General features: G+C 39.4%; 1 protein-coding gene across 1 annotated transcript; it reads left to right on the top strand.

The window, feature by feature from the left end:
• Positions 1 to 299: 299 nt before the first annotated feature.
• On the top strand, positions 300 to 17117 carry rufy3 (RUN and FYVE domain containing 3). Its single transcript, XM_083905235.1, has 18 exons — positions 300 to 761; positions 6018 to 6191; positions 6501 to 6618; positions 6865 to 6966; positions 7147 to 7270; positions 7756 to 7820; positions 8138 to 8203; positions 8294 to 8363; positions 8501 to 8590; positions 9374 to 9457; positions 11074 to 11241; positions 12072 to 12169; positions 13295 to 13414; positions 14640 to 14763; positions 14847 to 14932; positions 15039 to 15066; positions 15638 to 15712; positions 16752 to 17117. The coding sequence occupies exons 1-18, from the start codon at positions 506 to 508 to the stop codon at positions 16893 to 16895; spliced, it is 1992 nt and encodes a 663-aa protein (XP_083761361.1). The 5' UTR covers positions 300 to 505; the 3' UTR covers positions 16896 to 17117.
• The last annotated feature ends 257 nt before the right edge of the window (positions 17118 to 17374 follow it).

Below are 17374 nucleotides of genomic sequence, written 5' to 3' on the forward strand. Positions count from 1 at the left end.
ACTTCAGTAAAATGTGTATAATACATTTATGGTCCAAGTACTAATGGGGAAAGGTGTGTTCAACAGAGAGTCTCAAATACGAAAGAGGCACAAGTTCTCCGAGTCCGCCAACGTGTCCGCGCAATGAATTGTGGGAACACTCGTCAGTCAAAGATCCTCTGCTTGTGTCTAATCTCTCATTGACACAGTCTCTGCTCGTGTGTAGGAACGTTGACACGGCGCAGAAACTCTCGCGAAATTAGCGATAGATTTCCCCAAAATGCGATTACATAGCTATTTCCGGGTCATGAGGAGGCTGTCTGGGGCAGGAGGAGGACGAAAGGCGGAGTAATTACTGGAGATATTTTGGACTAAGTGGATTATTTTGTTAACTGCTGTTCACCACTACTGTGCATGGGGGCAGCAGCTAACTGCACATAGCTAGCTGACCGCTGACACAACAGTCCAGCAGCAGCAGTTACAGCCGGTCACATGAAGTGAATTTGACCCGGAGAAAAGGAGGAGGATGGCGGAGCGGGACACGGGAGATATGCCTCTGCAGTCGTCTGCTGAGGCTGTAAAAAGTTCAGGGACACATAATTCCTCAGATGAAAACGGACATACTGACAGTCCAGATGACACTCTCTCCCCGACCTCGGTGATTTACTTCAAGGAGGCTTTAAACTCATCGAGCGTGAGGTTTGGGAAGGCTGGGTCACTGTCCCCCACTTTACTTCGACAGTACGACTTCAAGATTGAACGAATCGAGTCGAAGCGCAAAAGTAAGTGCAATTAAATGACTGAAAAGTCCACATGACCACACAGCTCACAATATGAATCTGTTTACCAGCCCAAATGTTCAAAATCACACCATATGTTTGCTACTCTGAGCGTAGCTAGCTTGCTAATACAAGTAGCTAACTTTGGACTGTCCCCAAACAAGCAGCTCCCTCCTTCTTCATGACTGAAGGAAACCACCACAGTCTGGTAGCAAAAATGATATTAGAAAGAGTAAAAACACTACCAACTTATGATCGTCACAAGCTATTTTAAATCAACTGAAACAGCAAATGTAAACAAAGCTAGTGGTGTCATTTAACAAGCCTCAGTCATCGTTGATTTCAGTGAGAGATTCTCCATCAACATTCTGACTAGTAAGAATTACATTTCATATTTAAAAAGATGGTACTGTATATCAAACTGGCATCATCATTCACTTTGTGGATATCAATAATTTAATTCAAGATATTTAATGACAAATCCATAGTCATAAATGGAACAATTGAGTATCTGAAATATTAAGTTAGACAGAATTAATTCCTCATAGCTTCCAACAGCTTCCCATAGGTTTTGACATACCTGTCAATAAATCTAATCATCACCTCAAGGGTCATGTGGGGTCAACAGAACATATATGTTTCTTATTTACTCTTTCTTTTGTACACGTTGTGTGTAAATATTGTTAAAATGATGGAAATTATCTACCTCCGGCAAACATGTCAAAGCAAAACTGCCTTGCGCTCATTTGTAAAAAGGTTGCTAAAGGTCTTCTTTGTTTCAAGCTGAAATGTTTAAGAACCTGTGGCTGCAGTTTCGTAATTGCAAGCATTTCTTTGATTTGTGTGTGCGATGCATGTGTTTTGTCTTGAGTGATGGCTGTGTTAATATAGCTCCTTTCTCGTCTCGATGACCGCTTATATCTCTTTATATTATAGTTTGGAATTCACCCATATTCATTGACACGTTCCCACAGTGCATCCATTTGCAGCATTTTCTATCCCACATCTCATACATTATGAGTCCATTATTAGTCCCATTCGCCTTTCTTTACTTACAGTATATCACTTGTTGTACACGGTATTAATCTTGGATATAGGGCAAAAGGCCCCCCAGACACTCGCCAGTCCATCACAGGCCCAACATATGAGAATAAGCAACCATTCACTCTCACATTTACACCTACCTATGCTCAATTTTGGGCATTGGTTCTCAAAGTGCGGCCCGCGAGCCAATAGTAGCCCACAGAAACATTTCTGGCGGCCCGCAATGAATTACAGTTGATAGTTTTAATCCAGGAGCCACTAAGCTTGTTAAATGTTTATTGGACATTACTGGATACAGACCAGTAAGTGTAAACTGTAGAACTGCAATCTGGTCATTAAAATTATTACAAATGGGATTTCTTTCTGGGTTTTTTTCCTGTTTTTTTTCCTTTGGCGGCCCTCTGTCCAATGTTGGGTTCCTAAATTGGCCCTCGGGTATCAAAACTTTTAGAACCCCTGATTTAGGGTGTCCAATTAACCTTATCGCCTGGAAGCAGGAGTACATTCAAGCTCCACAATAAAAGAACCTCAGAGAACCAGTAACCTTCTTGCAGTGTAGCCCCTCTAATAATAACATTTCAAGAAATTACTTTGCATTAACACAGTGACATCACAATCAATAAAAGATTTATCCCCAGTACTTTATCCCCCCACTTGCCTGTCCCCTCCACCCATCTCACCACCATGGAGTGAAGAGCTTCCAGCCACTCTGTTCCTCACTCTGGAACCCACTACCAACCGAACTAAGAAATCACATTTCACTTCCACTCTTTAAATCCACACCCAAAACTCATCAGTTTAAGATTGCTTTCTCTGTGTGATCTCATTTGCACTGTAACCTGTTTAACCTGTTTTTATTGGTTTTTTTGTACTTGTACAAATGTACTACTTGGTGTCTATTAATAAAATGTATTATCATTATTAAATTAGCTTCACAAAATCACAAAATATATTTTATTCTACACGTATCAGTCATTTAGATGCTTTGGTGAGATGGACCCTAAATATTGACTTTTGCTGATTCTTGCAACTGACAGCTTTTTATTTCCCCAATAAACTTGACTGATTTATTTTTGCAATGGGTCAGTTAAACAATTTTAATATGAGTGATGTGATTTCATGATACTGAGCGTCACTTGTGCACCAAACCGAAGTCTGTGTGTTAATGTAGTTTATGCTTTTTTTAAATTAAAAAAACAATTTTTCACTTGGCATCCCAACATAGAAATTTAATTGGCCCGATATCCATTTACAGCCTGGATATTTGACATCATTACTCATTTTGCTGTTGGTGTTTTGCGGTGTTGCTGCAGGCTGTTCTATTATGGCGTTTTCAAAATAAGAGGCATCTGTTTCATGTCAGGGGAGACTGTTGATGTTTGCAAGACTGATGAGTTCTCTGCTGCATTATTAGCATTGGTTGAGCACTCTTGGGACCCCCCCCCCCCCCTTCTTTTTTTTTTACGCATGCACCATCTGCTCACGTGACCAGTGTGTTGCTGTACCCAGCACTACTGTCAGCCATCTTGGTCTACACCCACCCAGTGCATTCACTGCGGTGCACAGGCAGCCCAATCAGAGTGAACCGGTGTGAAGCTGATCAGAGGAGGACTGTGTGATTTTTTTTCCCCCCCAGCACGCTGCTCTTGCATTTTAAATCCCCTGTCTGCACAAAAGGGATAACGGGAGGTCAAAGAAAAGGAGGAGGAGGTGGAGAAGGAGAGGGTAGCGTATTTCACTCGGTTGTAGCAAGGAGGAGAGAAGGATGCAGACATAAAGAGGAGGAAACGCAGAACCCTCTCAAACACCTGCTAAAAGCTGCTGCTAAAGGCCTTCCCCCATCTTGGCCTGTTCTCCCTTTTGTGTTGATGCTCTTTCATCCACTCTGATTTCTTCTTCTCCTGGACCTGTTGTTTTTTCGTGCGCCTTCACTGGTTCCTGGAACAAAACTCTTCTGCGCCTTTTTTCCCTCGGTGGTGTTGGTTTTGCCTCACATCAGCTGAGTCACCATGTCTGATCTGACACCACAGAGCGAAACCCCGACTCCCACCACTGACAAGATCACCCAGGCTGCCCGGGAGACCATTTATCTCTGCAACTTTCGCGTGTCTGTCGATGGCGAGTGGCTTTGTCTTCGTGAGCTCAATGACATCTCCCTCACCCCAGACCCAGAGCCAGCCCATGAAGGTAATGTAGTGGATTAACTTGGTGTCCAAGGATCCGTGTGGACACTGTGTGATCTCTGTTAGGGCGTGGTGGTGCACAAGGTCCCCAGACGATACATTTCACCCTGTGAACCGTGGTCATTTGCCCGATCTGAGCTGTGTCATGATGGATTTCAAGCGAGGGGTTTTGAGCAGCATCACACAGCAGGATGACATTGTTTGGAAATAAGACGGGGATGGGCGACAAAGCAACCCGGAAGTGTTGGTTGATTTGAGAATGTATGAGGTCAGGGTAAATCAAATTTATAGCAGGTATTTGAGTAATAATATTTAGTGACAGTTGTCTGTGCTTCTTGGAAACGATTACAGTTGCTGTAGACATAGGATTTCACATTATTTTTGGTCGAATGTTTTTTTGTTTTGTTTTGTTTTTTTGTCACAGACCAGACTAGATCAAGCAGCTGAATCCATATATTTACATTTTTGACAGTGAGCACATTTGCAGCACTGTTTACTGTGTTTTATCTTTTATTGAGAACACAATACACACTTGTTGTATGCTTCTTCACAACATATGTTGTCAAATGCAAGAGAGGAAGACTTCCTTATATCTTGCCACACCTTCTCTTTTGTTGCTGGCAGGTCCACAATTTTCATAAGAAAGGGAGCAAATCAGACTTCCCTCAGTCAGCTGGGAAATTCAACACTGTGTATATATGTTTATGTGTATGTATATGTGTGTATATATATATATATATATGTATATGTGTGTGTGTGTGTGTGTGTGTGTATATATATATATATACATATACATACATATAATTTAATTTTCTCTTCAGAGTTTATAGTAATGCACACTTAGGAGAACTTGTTGATAACCAACAAGATTTTTTCATTTCTAATGTTAGCTTAAATTCACGGGAAATTCACTTTCTAGCATCTAAAGCGCTCAATAATAATTATGATCATTATATAATTAATATTATTATTATTGCATGTTATACAGTGAGGCCAGTCTCTGACTTGATGAAATCAGAAGTAATATTATATTATTGATATTATAATAGTGATTCATTTGTAATGGAACGGAACAGAAAATATAATATTCCACATTCATCTCTGTATTTAAAAGTACAGTATAGGGCTGCAGTTAACAAATAATAATTTTCTCTCGTGAATTATTAGTTGTTTGGTCCATAAAATGTCAGGAAATATTGTGTAACATGTTGATTGTTGTTCCCCTGAATTTGAAAATCATGATGTTCTCAAGTGTCTTGTTTTGTCCACAAACCAACATTATTCAGTTTTAATGATTTATTTGTTGTGTGTAGGAAAGAAACCAGAAAATATTAACAATTATGAAGCTGAAAAATGTCAATGTTGTTTGTGTAAAAACATGCACAAACCACTTAATCAATAATCACAATAGTTGGCTGTTCATTTGGCAATCGATTTATTTGGTGCTGTCCTATTACTGTTATTGAATGCAGCTCTTTAAATAACAGGCCTGGTCAAGATTTACCATTTTACATCAATATATCACATTTATGCATTCTGTGTGAAAGTCAGATATTCAAGTACTAAACTACGGGCAGTATGTTTACCAATATGTTTAAACATGTAATAATGTTAACATATGCTGGAGGATGGTATGATCCAGCAGAATTCCTCAACTAAAAGCCTCCGCTATGTGCTTCCATAACTAATGCATTTGGCCTTCATGTATAGATGGATCAGGTCAAGAATTAAGTGCTCAATGTCGCCAGTCAGTCTCACGTTTCAGACTCCAAGAGGACACAATTGTGATACAAATGAATTCTCTTCTTTTTGAACTTGTTAAAAAGCTGTTTTGTTTATCACCTTGTACAGTATTTTTACTTTCCAACGACACTGCTTTTGCTTCCTGGAAACAGTGATTTGTTGTAGTCAAATCTGACTGAGTTGTGGATATGTTTAGCCCCAAACTCATTCCTGCTGCTCGATCACTGTCTGTGTCATCTCTATGAGGAGTTTAAGTAACTTTTTGTTGTGTTTTGTTGTCCTCCTTTAGATCCTAAGGATCCCATTGCCATCGAAAGGCTTAACTTGATGAATATGGCCAAACTGAGCATCAAGGGCTTGATTGAGTCTGCTCTAAACCTGGGACGCACACTTGACTCCGACTATGCACCTCTCCAGCAGTTCTTTGTCGTGATGGAGCACTGTCTGAAGCATGGCTTGAAAAGTACGTAGGTGTCACACACTGTCATCAGTTATTGGTGGTTACGTGTCTTTAAAAGTCAGAATTTGGGATCAGTTTAGTAATAACTGTTTAAAATCCACTGTTTGTGTAGGAATATTACACTATAAAACCATGCTTAGCCATCATATTCAAAGGCCAAAAAGGAATGTAAAAGCGTTTTTTTCTTTTTCTTTTTCTTTTCCAAATACTTCCTAGTTAGTTTGTTGTTCATATAAGTCAGTCACAGTGTGCGATGACTCCATGGCCCAGTTTTCTGAAATTAAAATATCCCTGCTGTCTCTCAATCACCAGCCAAGAAGACCTTCCTGGGGCAGAACAAGTCATTCTGGGGTGCGTTGGAGTTGGTTGAGAAGCTGACGCCGGAGGCAGGAGAGATCACTGCCAGCGTAAAAGATCTGCCTGGTCTCAAGTGAGTCTGTTAAATAATTTTAGAAAGAAGACGAAACAGATGCCTCACAGTTATAACTTAAGATTTTATTGTTCCAGTTTATTTAGTGCACAAAACAGTGCCCTAAAGATATTGATGGAAACGTTTTGGCCGACATTACTTCTCCGTTGTTAATTCCGCATTGCATGCAGCTGTTTTAATGTATCATGTTTGAATTGGTGAAGATTCCAGTGTCTTTTTTTATCCAATGACCCTGTTTGATTACAGAACACCTCTAGGTAGAGGACGTGCCTGGTTACGACTGGCTTTAATGCAGAAGAAGCTCTCAGACTACATGAAGACCATCATCAACAGAAAGGACCTGCTCAGGTGTGTGTGCATGTTGTGTACAAGATACAAGCTGAACATTTTTCATACAACCTGGGTATTGTGGGCAACACTGACATTAGGACGTCAGGATTCTTTCCACTCCTAATTGCTCTGTGAACTTGAAAAATCTGAATTTGAACCACCCTGCTGTCCACTTAAACCCTCATTTCCACTCTGTAGTGAATTTTATGAGGCAAATGCATTGATGATGGAGGAAGAAGGCGCCGTCATTGCTGGACTACTCGTCGGACTGAATGTCATTGATGCCAACCTGTGTATGAAGGGAGAGGACTTGGACTCACAGGTTATTCTGCTTTTATTTTCACTTGCATTCACTTCACTTAGACATCACTAAGACAGAGGGAGGAACATTCAAACATAAGGAATTTAGCACAGTGTTGAGGTGTGTAAGGTGTCACTCGGGAAATGTAGTTTCAGATTTGGGAATATTGAAGCCAGAATCACTGCTATGAGTGGCACCTTGCAATCTGCTTTCTAATCACATATTCTAAGCACAAAAAAGTAGAACTTCTTCTGTTTCACTCGCCTTGTAAATTTCTGGGGGTTTTTGACTGCTAAGACATTGAGGTGACCTGAATGCATTTTTGGATTAAAATACTATTTCCACATGATCTGTTAAAACGCTGTACACGTTCTTTTAATAACAAGGATCTTCCAGGAACATCCCGGAATTGTCTTATTGTTGACACCGTTCTTGTTCTTTTATAAAACGGATATAATATGATCTTTGTTATCATTGATTTTAATTTTCAAATAACCTCTCTACAGGTCGGAGTGATTGATTTCTCAATGTACCTCAAAGATGGTGGACACAGCAGTAAGAGTGCAGAGGGGTGAGTGCTACTTCCCCATCTTTAACTGAAGTTATTTTTTATTATTATTACAGTCCGGTTTAATGAGCAGTAGTTACAGTGAAGTCTGGGCCTGTAACAGGACTGAGGTTATAATCCTTTGTATGTTTATCAGGGATCCACTTTAACTACATTTTTAAGAAATATTCACTTTACAAATATAAATACAAAAATGTTTATATTTTATGAGCTTGAATCATCAAATGTTTGTATTTGACATAAATTTATCAGCAAAACATGTTTATTTTTAAATGTCTTTTCCTTCCATGTTTCACTTCTCTTTGTCCTTCCGCCCTCAGTGATGGTCAGATCACAGCGATTCTGGATCAGAAGAATTACGTGGAGGAGCTGAACAGACATTTAAGGTTCGTCATAGTGAGCCTCGCCCGCTCTTCACCTTGTTTCACCATTCGTTTGTCTCCACGATTCAACACGTTTTTTCACTCTCTTTTCAGTGCATCTGTAAATAACCTCCAGGCCAAAGTGGACGCCCTTGAAAAGTCCAACACAAAACTAACAGAAGAGGTGAGTCTTTACAAGATCAACGACAAATAGCATTCAATTGCATTTCTCCACTTTTCTGCAAAGCTGCAGGATACATTATTTATTATTCGGATATTTATTTGTTAAATGAGCAATTTTGTTGACTTACATTTCCACAGCTTGCAGTGGCAAATAACCGCATCATCACTTTACAAGAAGATGTGGAGAGAGTAAAAGAGGAGAGCTCATATCAGCTGGAGTCCAGAAAGGTGAATAGTAACACTTGGATTTTGGATATTTTACTTAACTTGTTCATTACTGAAAGAGTCTTTGCCATCAGATAATTCATTCTGAATGTAGTAGATAACCACCGACACCTGAAATGTTTCCCAACCAAAGGCATTGATCCATTAATCCTACAACTACAAAAGCATTGATTTGGTCTTTAAGATTAAAGTTAATAATAAATATCTTTTCTGACCCATAGTAACCACCTTACCAAATGTGGTTAAAAAGTAACTCTCCCACATACACTACTGTTCAAAAGTCTGGGGTCACCTATACAATTTTTTTTTGTGTTTTCCATTAAAACTCACACTTTTTTTCATCAAAAGAGTTGCAAAATGAATAAAAAATATACTCAAGTCAAAAAAATGTGCCCTTCAAACTTTGCTTTCATCAAAGAACCAGCAAAACTGTTTTCAGCTGTGCTAACATTATTGCGCAAGGGTTTTCAAGGGTTTTGTAATCATCCAATAGCCTTCTAACACGATTAGCAAACACAATGTACCATTAGACACTGGAAATGGGCCTCTATACACCTATATACATATTCCATTAAAAACCAGACGTTTGCAGCTAGAATAGTCGTTTACCACATTAACAATGTATAGAGTGTATTTCTGATTCATTAAATGTTATATTCATCTAAAAAGGTGCCTTTCCTTCAAAGATAAGGGCATTTCGGAGTGACTCCAAACTTTGGAACCGTAGTGTACAGTTTATATGTAATGAAAAAAAATTGTCATTCTTTTTTGTTATGTTTTCTTCAGGCGATAAGAAGTGACTCCGCGCCAGACGGACAAGCTCTGGGTGAAACACGCAAGCAGCTCAAAGAGGAAACTCTGCTTAGATTGGTGGGTATAAGGCTCTTCATTATTTTTTTGTGTGGTGTTATATTTGCAGACAAAATGGGGAAAAATGGGTTTGTTGCTTGTAGTCCAAGCATATAGAGCTCCGACAGCTGACATCACACGACCCTGTCATGCCACACTAGGAAGCAAAACAATACCATTTTGTGGGAGGGAGCTATGCTGTTCTGTTCCATAGCCATTTATAATCGTCAGATCTTAAAAAACGGCAGCGTTGGATCACTGCCATAAAATGTGATCAAAGCGCGCACAGAATACGTAGCAAAGGGAACCCACAGGTCATATGTAGATTATACTTGTGTTGCGATAACACCATATCGGGTTTAGACTCCAATGCTAACTGACTTAAATTTCGTGTTTATTTTACACACTTCTGTTGCAAAGTGTAAGTGTTCTCCAGAGAAGGATGAGGGAATGTTTATCAGAAAGTTGAGGATGTCAGGGTACGGCAGGTCTGGAATAACATCCTCTTTGACTGTTTCCCTACGTGTTAAAAGCCTCACAGGAGCGTTATAAAGAGCAGATATATCCAGTCTGTCAGTTTCTGCGTTATGTTGCTCGATCTATGTGGAAGTGTTAAAGTGCACACTGTATTCTGATGATGTGAAATCACTGTTTGTGTGCAAATGGAGGCATAGTCTCCTCAAATTTGGCACGGATATTCTATTGGACTAAGAGGTTAACTGTTATGATTTGAATAGTCAAAGGTCATGTGGCCTCTCAAACATGATTCCGTGAAATGACTGGACCTGTATTGGTGAGTAGAGGCATACAGCTGCTGGGCAGAAATTCATTTTTTCTCTTATCTGAGACTTGCAATTAAAGACTAGTGCAGTGCCCGTAGGAAGTATGTGCTCAAACAAATACTGCCACATCTCTTAGTTGCAAAATCTGTAATTGGTGTCAATGCCGGACGGACTCTTAATTCCACGAATCACTCTCATACCATCTGACAACATCTTTCCATTCACCTTGCGACATAAACAATTTCCAGTGAGACCCTGCTTTGCCATGGCCGTGAATAAGTCACAGGGTTGATCTACAGCAGTTCAACAGAAGCTACTGGGAGCTAACAGCAGTTAGCATTTGGAAAAGTGATCATTAGCAGGCTCTAGCAGGCACATTGCTGTCATATATAACATGTATCCACTGGACAGATAAATCCTCTGAGGCTGGAAGTTTGTGTAGAACTCTGTGCTGCACTGTGGAGCCAAGAATAGTACTTTTCGTGGACTTCTGGTTTTCAGACTGATAGCGGTAGTGTGTTATGATGGCGCCCCTGTCTGGTGTAGCGTGATAAATCGGCAAAATTAAAATCACTCAAGGATGCACACCATCGGGTCATCAACCCATATCCAAAACCAGGTCGATCTGACTAGCAGTCAGCGAGATATGCCTGTCAGAGACACAGACACATAGACACAACTTGAATTATAGATAGATATTATGTGCAAAACAATTTGAAAATGATAACTGGAAAAAAAACATTTACAGACATCGCCATTATAAATTGCACACTAGTGTGGCCTTTTCCTAAGTGTTACAACCAAACCTTTTCTCATTGTCTTCATGTGAAGAAGCTAAAAGTAATGTCTGTGCAGGATGTGGAAAAGGAGCTGGAGGTGCAGATCGGTATGAAGCAGGAGATGGAGCTGTCCATGAAGATGCTGGAGAAAGACATTTGTGAAAAGCAGGATGCTCTGGTGGAGCTCAGACATCAACTGGAAGACCTTCATACCATCAACCAACAACTCACCCATAAGTCACAGGTAAACGCTACATTTCTGACACATCAACGTCAGTAAACCATGTAACTGATCTGTCTTTTAATTCATATTAAAATATATTTTAATGAGATTTGTACTGCATCAGAGTTGCAAACCTAGGGATACACAAATTACTGAAGACTGAAGAATTCAGTCAGGGAAAATAGTCTTAATTTAGTTTTCCTGATCAGACTTTCCTCTGCTTGAGAGTTCTTTTAAAGATCTGACTTAATTCTCTCACACTTAACTGTTTCAACTTGATTTTGATTGATTTGAGGGCCCTGTTTTATTCCAGATCTGATCTCATTTTCCAGTACCATAAAATAACACAGTGTGTGCCAAAGTCCTGTACAGTCACATACACAGTCATACATAGAGGAAACTAAATCATTTGGAAAAGTTTGAATTCCCTGTGAAGGTTCTCAGTCGTCCAGGTCATAGTCGTCTTCTGTAGTTAGCTGTAGACGACGGATTTGAAGAAGAAGGTGAAGAACTGAAGAAGCTTCTTAGATGAGATGTGAATCATCATCAAACTTAATAAACAAGTCCAGTCACCTGCAGCCCACTAGTGAAACATACCCCACCTCTTTTTTAGAAGAGGTGGGGTATGTTTCATTAAAAGCATAAAACAAACTTGATCCACAGCTCTGATACTATCATTTACTGTCACTTTTCTGATTAGCAAATCAAATGTAGATAAATGATGCCTATTATGAACAAAGACACTTAAATTGATTTTTACCATACCTCAGTTATGGACTGCAAAAGCACATCCATAAAAATGACATCTTGAGGATGGACACCAGTTGACTCACATGGCTCATTTTCCTCAGAGCACTGATGCCAGCTCTAAACAGAAGACTGAAGTTATTGGTCGCATGGAAGATAAAATAAACCAGATGACTGGGACTGTAAAACAGCTGGAAACCAGGTGAGGACAGTCAAATTCCACCATAGTTCATATTTTTGGATTATTATCACAGCTTTTTAACTACAAATATCTCTTATTGTCCCTGTTGTTTTCCCCATCCACCTTCTTTGTCATTATTTATTTTTTATTTATTTATATTCTTTTTACATCATTTATTTATACCTTTCTATTAAATCAGTGAGAAACATCTGGTGAAACAGGCCAGGAACTTGAACTCAGCAGCAGGGAAGCTGCTGCAGTTGCAGCAGTAGTAGAAACTCTTCTTCTTCGGTCCTGCCTGCTTTCATAAATCTGAATACAAACACGTACAACCCTGCCCAATATAGAAATAACCAAACTAAGATGTTTTCTTTTCTGTATGATGCTCCTCTGTTGTTGAAAACAAAAAAGCTTCTTGCCACAACCTTTTGCAGTGGCTCTCCAGCATCAGCTTTGAGTAGTGTGGACTGAATCGATCCTTTTAGCTGCTCCTAAGTCCTTGTGTTTGCTGACAGATGTGTTCGTCACATCCGAGTTATTCCTTTATTTGGTAGACATTTGTTTCGAATACACTCATTGATAAATGTAGGCAAAGGTAAGACGTGTACATGGCGTGAATGTCCACTGTGGAAAGGTTTGACGATGTGATGCACTGATGACGATATATGTGCCAATGGACACATCCTGGATATTTGGGTAGTAGTGGACGTGCTGTAATGTTTTGAAGAATTCATCCTCTACCACAGACTGTGCTTGACTATTTTTAACCCACACAGACCGAGCAGCTGTTTTGAGACTGATATCCAAGAGTTTTGTTGACATTTTGTTGAGCCTCATTCAAGAGGGGAATGCCAGGACAGGAGCAAGATATCATAAGACAAATAGGGCAAGATTAATTCATTAATTTTGAATTGTATGTGAGCATAACATTGGTGTAAACTGTAGTGATCATTAGGCTAATAAAGCAATACACAAAAGTGGCCTGCTTCATCTTCTTTGGCTTAAGTTTCACGTTTGTCCTCATTCAGTTTCAGTCTTCCATATATTTTTTCTTTACCCTTTTTTGTTGTTTTTCCAACCACATTACTTTTGTCAAGTTTTCATTTTGTCCATAAGTTTGTGTTAACCCCACTCACCCCTAACTAGATGCAAACACGCTGAGAGAGAGAAGGATCTGGCTCTCGAGGCTAACCGGCTCTTCAAACAGGAGTTTGGAGACAAAATTGAGAGTCTGCAGGAGGAGGTGGAGCTGCTGAGGAGGCACAGGTAGGAGATAGTAATACAGTGCTTAAAATAAAGTGTTTGTTTAGTCCAGGCTGGTTTTTAGCATTGTCAATGTGTCAACAACTTATGTTGTGTATCTATGTGCCATTACAGCTCCAAAAACACACTGATATGCTTGGCCACATGTTCTTTAGTCCCACTTCCACAGACCTTTTCCTCTCTATTGGCTGTGTATTATTCTGCTGCTGAAACTAGGAAAATGCACTTTTATGCTATAAACTACATTGCCCATAGCTTTAAATGTGAATAAAACTATATATTTGTGAGGAAAAGTGATGGGACAATAGAGGATATTATCACTCATAGTGATTTAAAAGCACGTAATTGTTGTGAATTTCTATTATCATGATAATCGTGAATGGAGATAACTATATTTATTTATATATTTATATATATTATTTATATCTCACTTGAGTGAAATCTTTTCCAACTACTAACATACAGTCCTTGTGATTTTTTTTTTTTAATGTGCCACAATGGGGAGCCACATCTTTCCTTCATGACTTTATTAAGATTTTATTCATTTAATTATTTTTCACAAAAGAATGTATTCCATCTGAGTGGAGACAGAAAGTTATGTCTATGTAAGTTTCTAAAAAGAATATATAGTATATATGTATATACTTTTTTTTTTTTTTCAGTCATCGCAATAACATCATGAATCGCAGTTATTTGGCTCAGGATAATCGCAGTGGGAAATGTTTATATCGTCCATTTCTTGGTCAGGAATCATTGGTGATGAATCGGAAAGTATTGAAAAATTGACTGAATCATTTTAGGTTTTAGTCTTTTCATGGGACACTAAAACAAAGTCTGTTCTCTTATTCATTTCTAATTTAATTTAGATTTTTAGGAACGTTGCTATTGAAAACAATTGGTTTGTGCGTGCTAGTGCATCGCTGGTGCAACTGTAATCGAATGTATCCAGTAGGTCAAGCATCACAAATGTAAAACAACCTAACAGCATTGCAAGTATTGATCAGTTTGTGTTGTCTGTAATCAGGGAAATTCTGCAGCTATATTGGCAGCAATAGCAACAGTTTTGAAGCATTTTCAAAGTATTTAGACAGTGAAGGTGTTTCTCTTTAACCTGTTGGATTTCTTGTCTGTTATTTGAAGAACATGTTAGAACTTTGGGGGGTGGGCGAGACATCACATCCTGGTGATTCATGTTCATTTAAATTGAGTCCGTCTGGTGACGTTTCAGGTGGAACTTGGATCAAGAGCTGAGAAAAGAGCGAGAGCGAAGGAGTGAGCATCCTCTCAACACTACATCCAGACCCTCCAGTGCTCCTCAGCGGGAGAGGAGACTCCCAGAGAACATGCCGAAAGTATGCATGTACTCGCATTTATGCTCCAGTGAAGCCGTCTGCTTTATTCCCTTGCGTTAAATGTGATTTTATTTTTCCTACAGCAACTCCCAGAGTCACTGCCAGTCAAAAGCGAGTCTGACCAGCTGCATAGTGGACAGGAGGACAAAACCAGTCTGAGCTCCAGCTTGTGAGTAGTGCAGTTTACAGATTAAATAAAAAATAAAAAAACAACAGTCACAACTGTTAATGTTGCACATTAATACTAACCTGTTTAAAATGTCTCCTCCTTTTAGGTCCTTGTCATATCATGAGGATGAGCTGGTAAGGATTTAACTTTTACAAAACACCCAATTTTATGCAAACACATAATGGTCAAGTTTCTTTTGTACTTGTTATTCAAATATGTTTGTTTTATCAAGCTGCTTAAAAACTGTTAAAGAGAAATTAATTAAACCCTAAGCACACTTTTTTTCAAGTGAAAACCAGTCTCTATGGTTACATGGTAGAAGGGGGCGAGATATATCGTCGTCTAAGATAGTATTGTGACAGTTATCTAGCTATGCAATTTGTCGATCCAGGTGCAAATCTTCACAGTTTGGTGTTAAGTATTGAAATAATACATATTGTGATTAAAAATGTGTTTACCTTCTGCATTTAGTTCCTGCATTAAAATGTTGCCATTGGCCATTTTAGTCCATGCTTGGTGATGCTTGCTGTCTCCTTTCTCTCTCTGTCAGGTGAAGCATGGAGCACCTGTTAGAGAGCTGCGATCGGCTAAAATCAGGCACTGGGCAGAGTTAGCTTCAGATGAGGGGTTTTAGGAACGCATTCTTGGAGCAAGCACTGTGATATGTGTTTACATTGTAAATATTTAATAAATGAAATTCTGCAGGAGGAGCCGTTTGTGGAGATAAGTCCATCCATGTGTACGATGTGTGAACAGGAAGACTCGCTCCAGAAGACAAAGGTACAATGGTTTTCTCCGTTCAAGTCGGTACAGTTATTGTGTCATTTTTAGATGATATCCTATCTCAATGTGACTAAACATCTTAGTATCATTACCTGTATAAGGCAGCACATTTCTCAACTAAACAAAATTCTCAGACAGTTCAACCCTCTGCCAAGGCTGCGCATGTGTCCCAATGTCAATACAATTTCTTATATTGCAAGTTTAACAATGTTTTTGTTGTTGTTGTTTTATCCTGAATATTGATCACCACCAAAATACCAAGAATTCTTCTTCAAGTCATCAGTCAGAAATCAAAATTCCCCCATTCTTCAGACAAACAAATGCAGCCAAAAACACAATCTCTTTAGTGAAGCCGATAAGGGAACATGGTAAAGTTAATTTTGGGGGAAACATTTACACGTGGCCTCTTCTGTAATTGTTTAAAATAAAGGTTAAACTGTGACTTTATACTGATTGGGTGTTGTGAATAGCTAGAATAGTGAGTAGCTTCTACGCATGACGTCACCAGACTGCCGGCCACTGATCTTGACCCGAGCGAGCGGCATCATAAACCCTGCTGCTGTATTTCAGTCCAGTGACTCCGGTCATGGAGGAAGAACTGAAGAGATAGTTTTAATTAACTGACTCTAATGATCCACTTACACTGAAAACAACTGCTTTACACGTCACTAGTCACTCGTTTGTGTGTCCCGTGTAAAACGAAGTCACAGCAGTTTCATGCAGCCGTGCAGTGATGATTGCCCACATTGAGTAGGTACTCATTTGTAGTGGAAAACCAACCTGACGCGAGCTGAGACCATAGTGGGCCATTAAATGTACTGTCAGAGTTTGAAACTGAGAGAACCAGGTCACTAAAAACACTCTGGATTAGTTTTCACTGATTGCAACAACTAAGGAGATGATCCATGCAAGTGTCCATGGTCTTGAGTGAATTGAGGACTTTGTTGACCATTTCTTTAGAGCACAGACGAGGACGCAGCTTACATCCTTGAGCATCGACTGCGGTGTTAAGTCGCTTTCCCGTTTTCTTCTCCAGAAACAGTGTAAGAACTGCAGCGGTGTTTTCTGCGAGAGCTGCGTATCGAATCAACTGCCGTTACCTTCCTCCATTCTCCCCGAGACGGTGTGCACCTCCTGCTACTCTCTGTTACTCCAGCAGTACGCTTCAACACCAACATGAGCACACTGGTGTAGAGCAGAGGCATTGATGTGTAAACCTGGCACTGCAAAAATGCACTTTTTCTTTCTTTTACTTCAGGGCCTGACGTGTCATGAAGGATCTCAGTCTTGAATTGTGTTGGCTATTTTAATGACTTCTAAGTTAGCAATGTTCACAAGTGAACATGTGTGCCATTAAGAGTTGTGTACATGCAGGTTTTTATTTGATTCTATCGCTATTCATCAACGCTTTGCTTTTTGACAGTGCATGTTGAGCTGCTGGAGGACGTGGGGGGGGGGGTCTTTTGCACTTACTCAGCTGAATGTTGCACCAGTTTTGCCATGTTTAATGTGACAATGACAGGAATCATCTCATTCATTTAAAACAATGAAAATCCATACGGAATGTTTACAATTGACAGTATTTTTAACCTCACTTTTAAAAGATAAAAGGAAAAGTTATTTTTTTCTCACAACAGTTTAATTATATACTAATCAGAA

Source organism: Microchirus variegatus, assembly GCF_963457635.1.
Source record: "Microchirus variegatus genome assembly, chromosome: 18".
Lineage (NCBI taxonomy): Eukaryota > Metazoa > Chordata > Actinopteri > Pleuronectiformes > Soleidae > Microchirus > Microchirus variegatus.

What these genes read in the sequence shown, in the direction of transcription:
- rufy3 (XM_083905235.1), top strand. Translation starts at nt 506, where the DNA reads ATGGCGGAGCGGGACACGGGAGATATGCCTCTGCAGTCGTCTGCTGAG. An exon ending in ACACAAAACTAACAGAAGAG is followed by an intron (nt 8,364 to 8,500) that starts GTGAGTCTTTAC and finishes ACATTTCCACAG; the next exon opens with CTTGCAGTGGCAAATAACCG. An exon ending in AACTCACCCATAAGTCACAG is followed by an intron (nt 11,242 to 12,071) that starts GTAAACGCTACA and finishes CATTTTCCTCAG; the next exon opens with AGCACTGATGCCAGCTCTAA.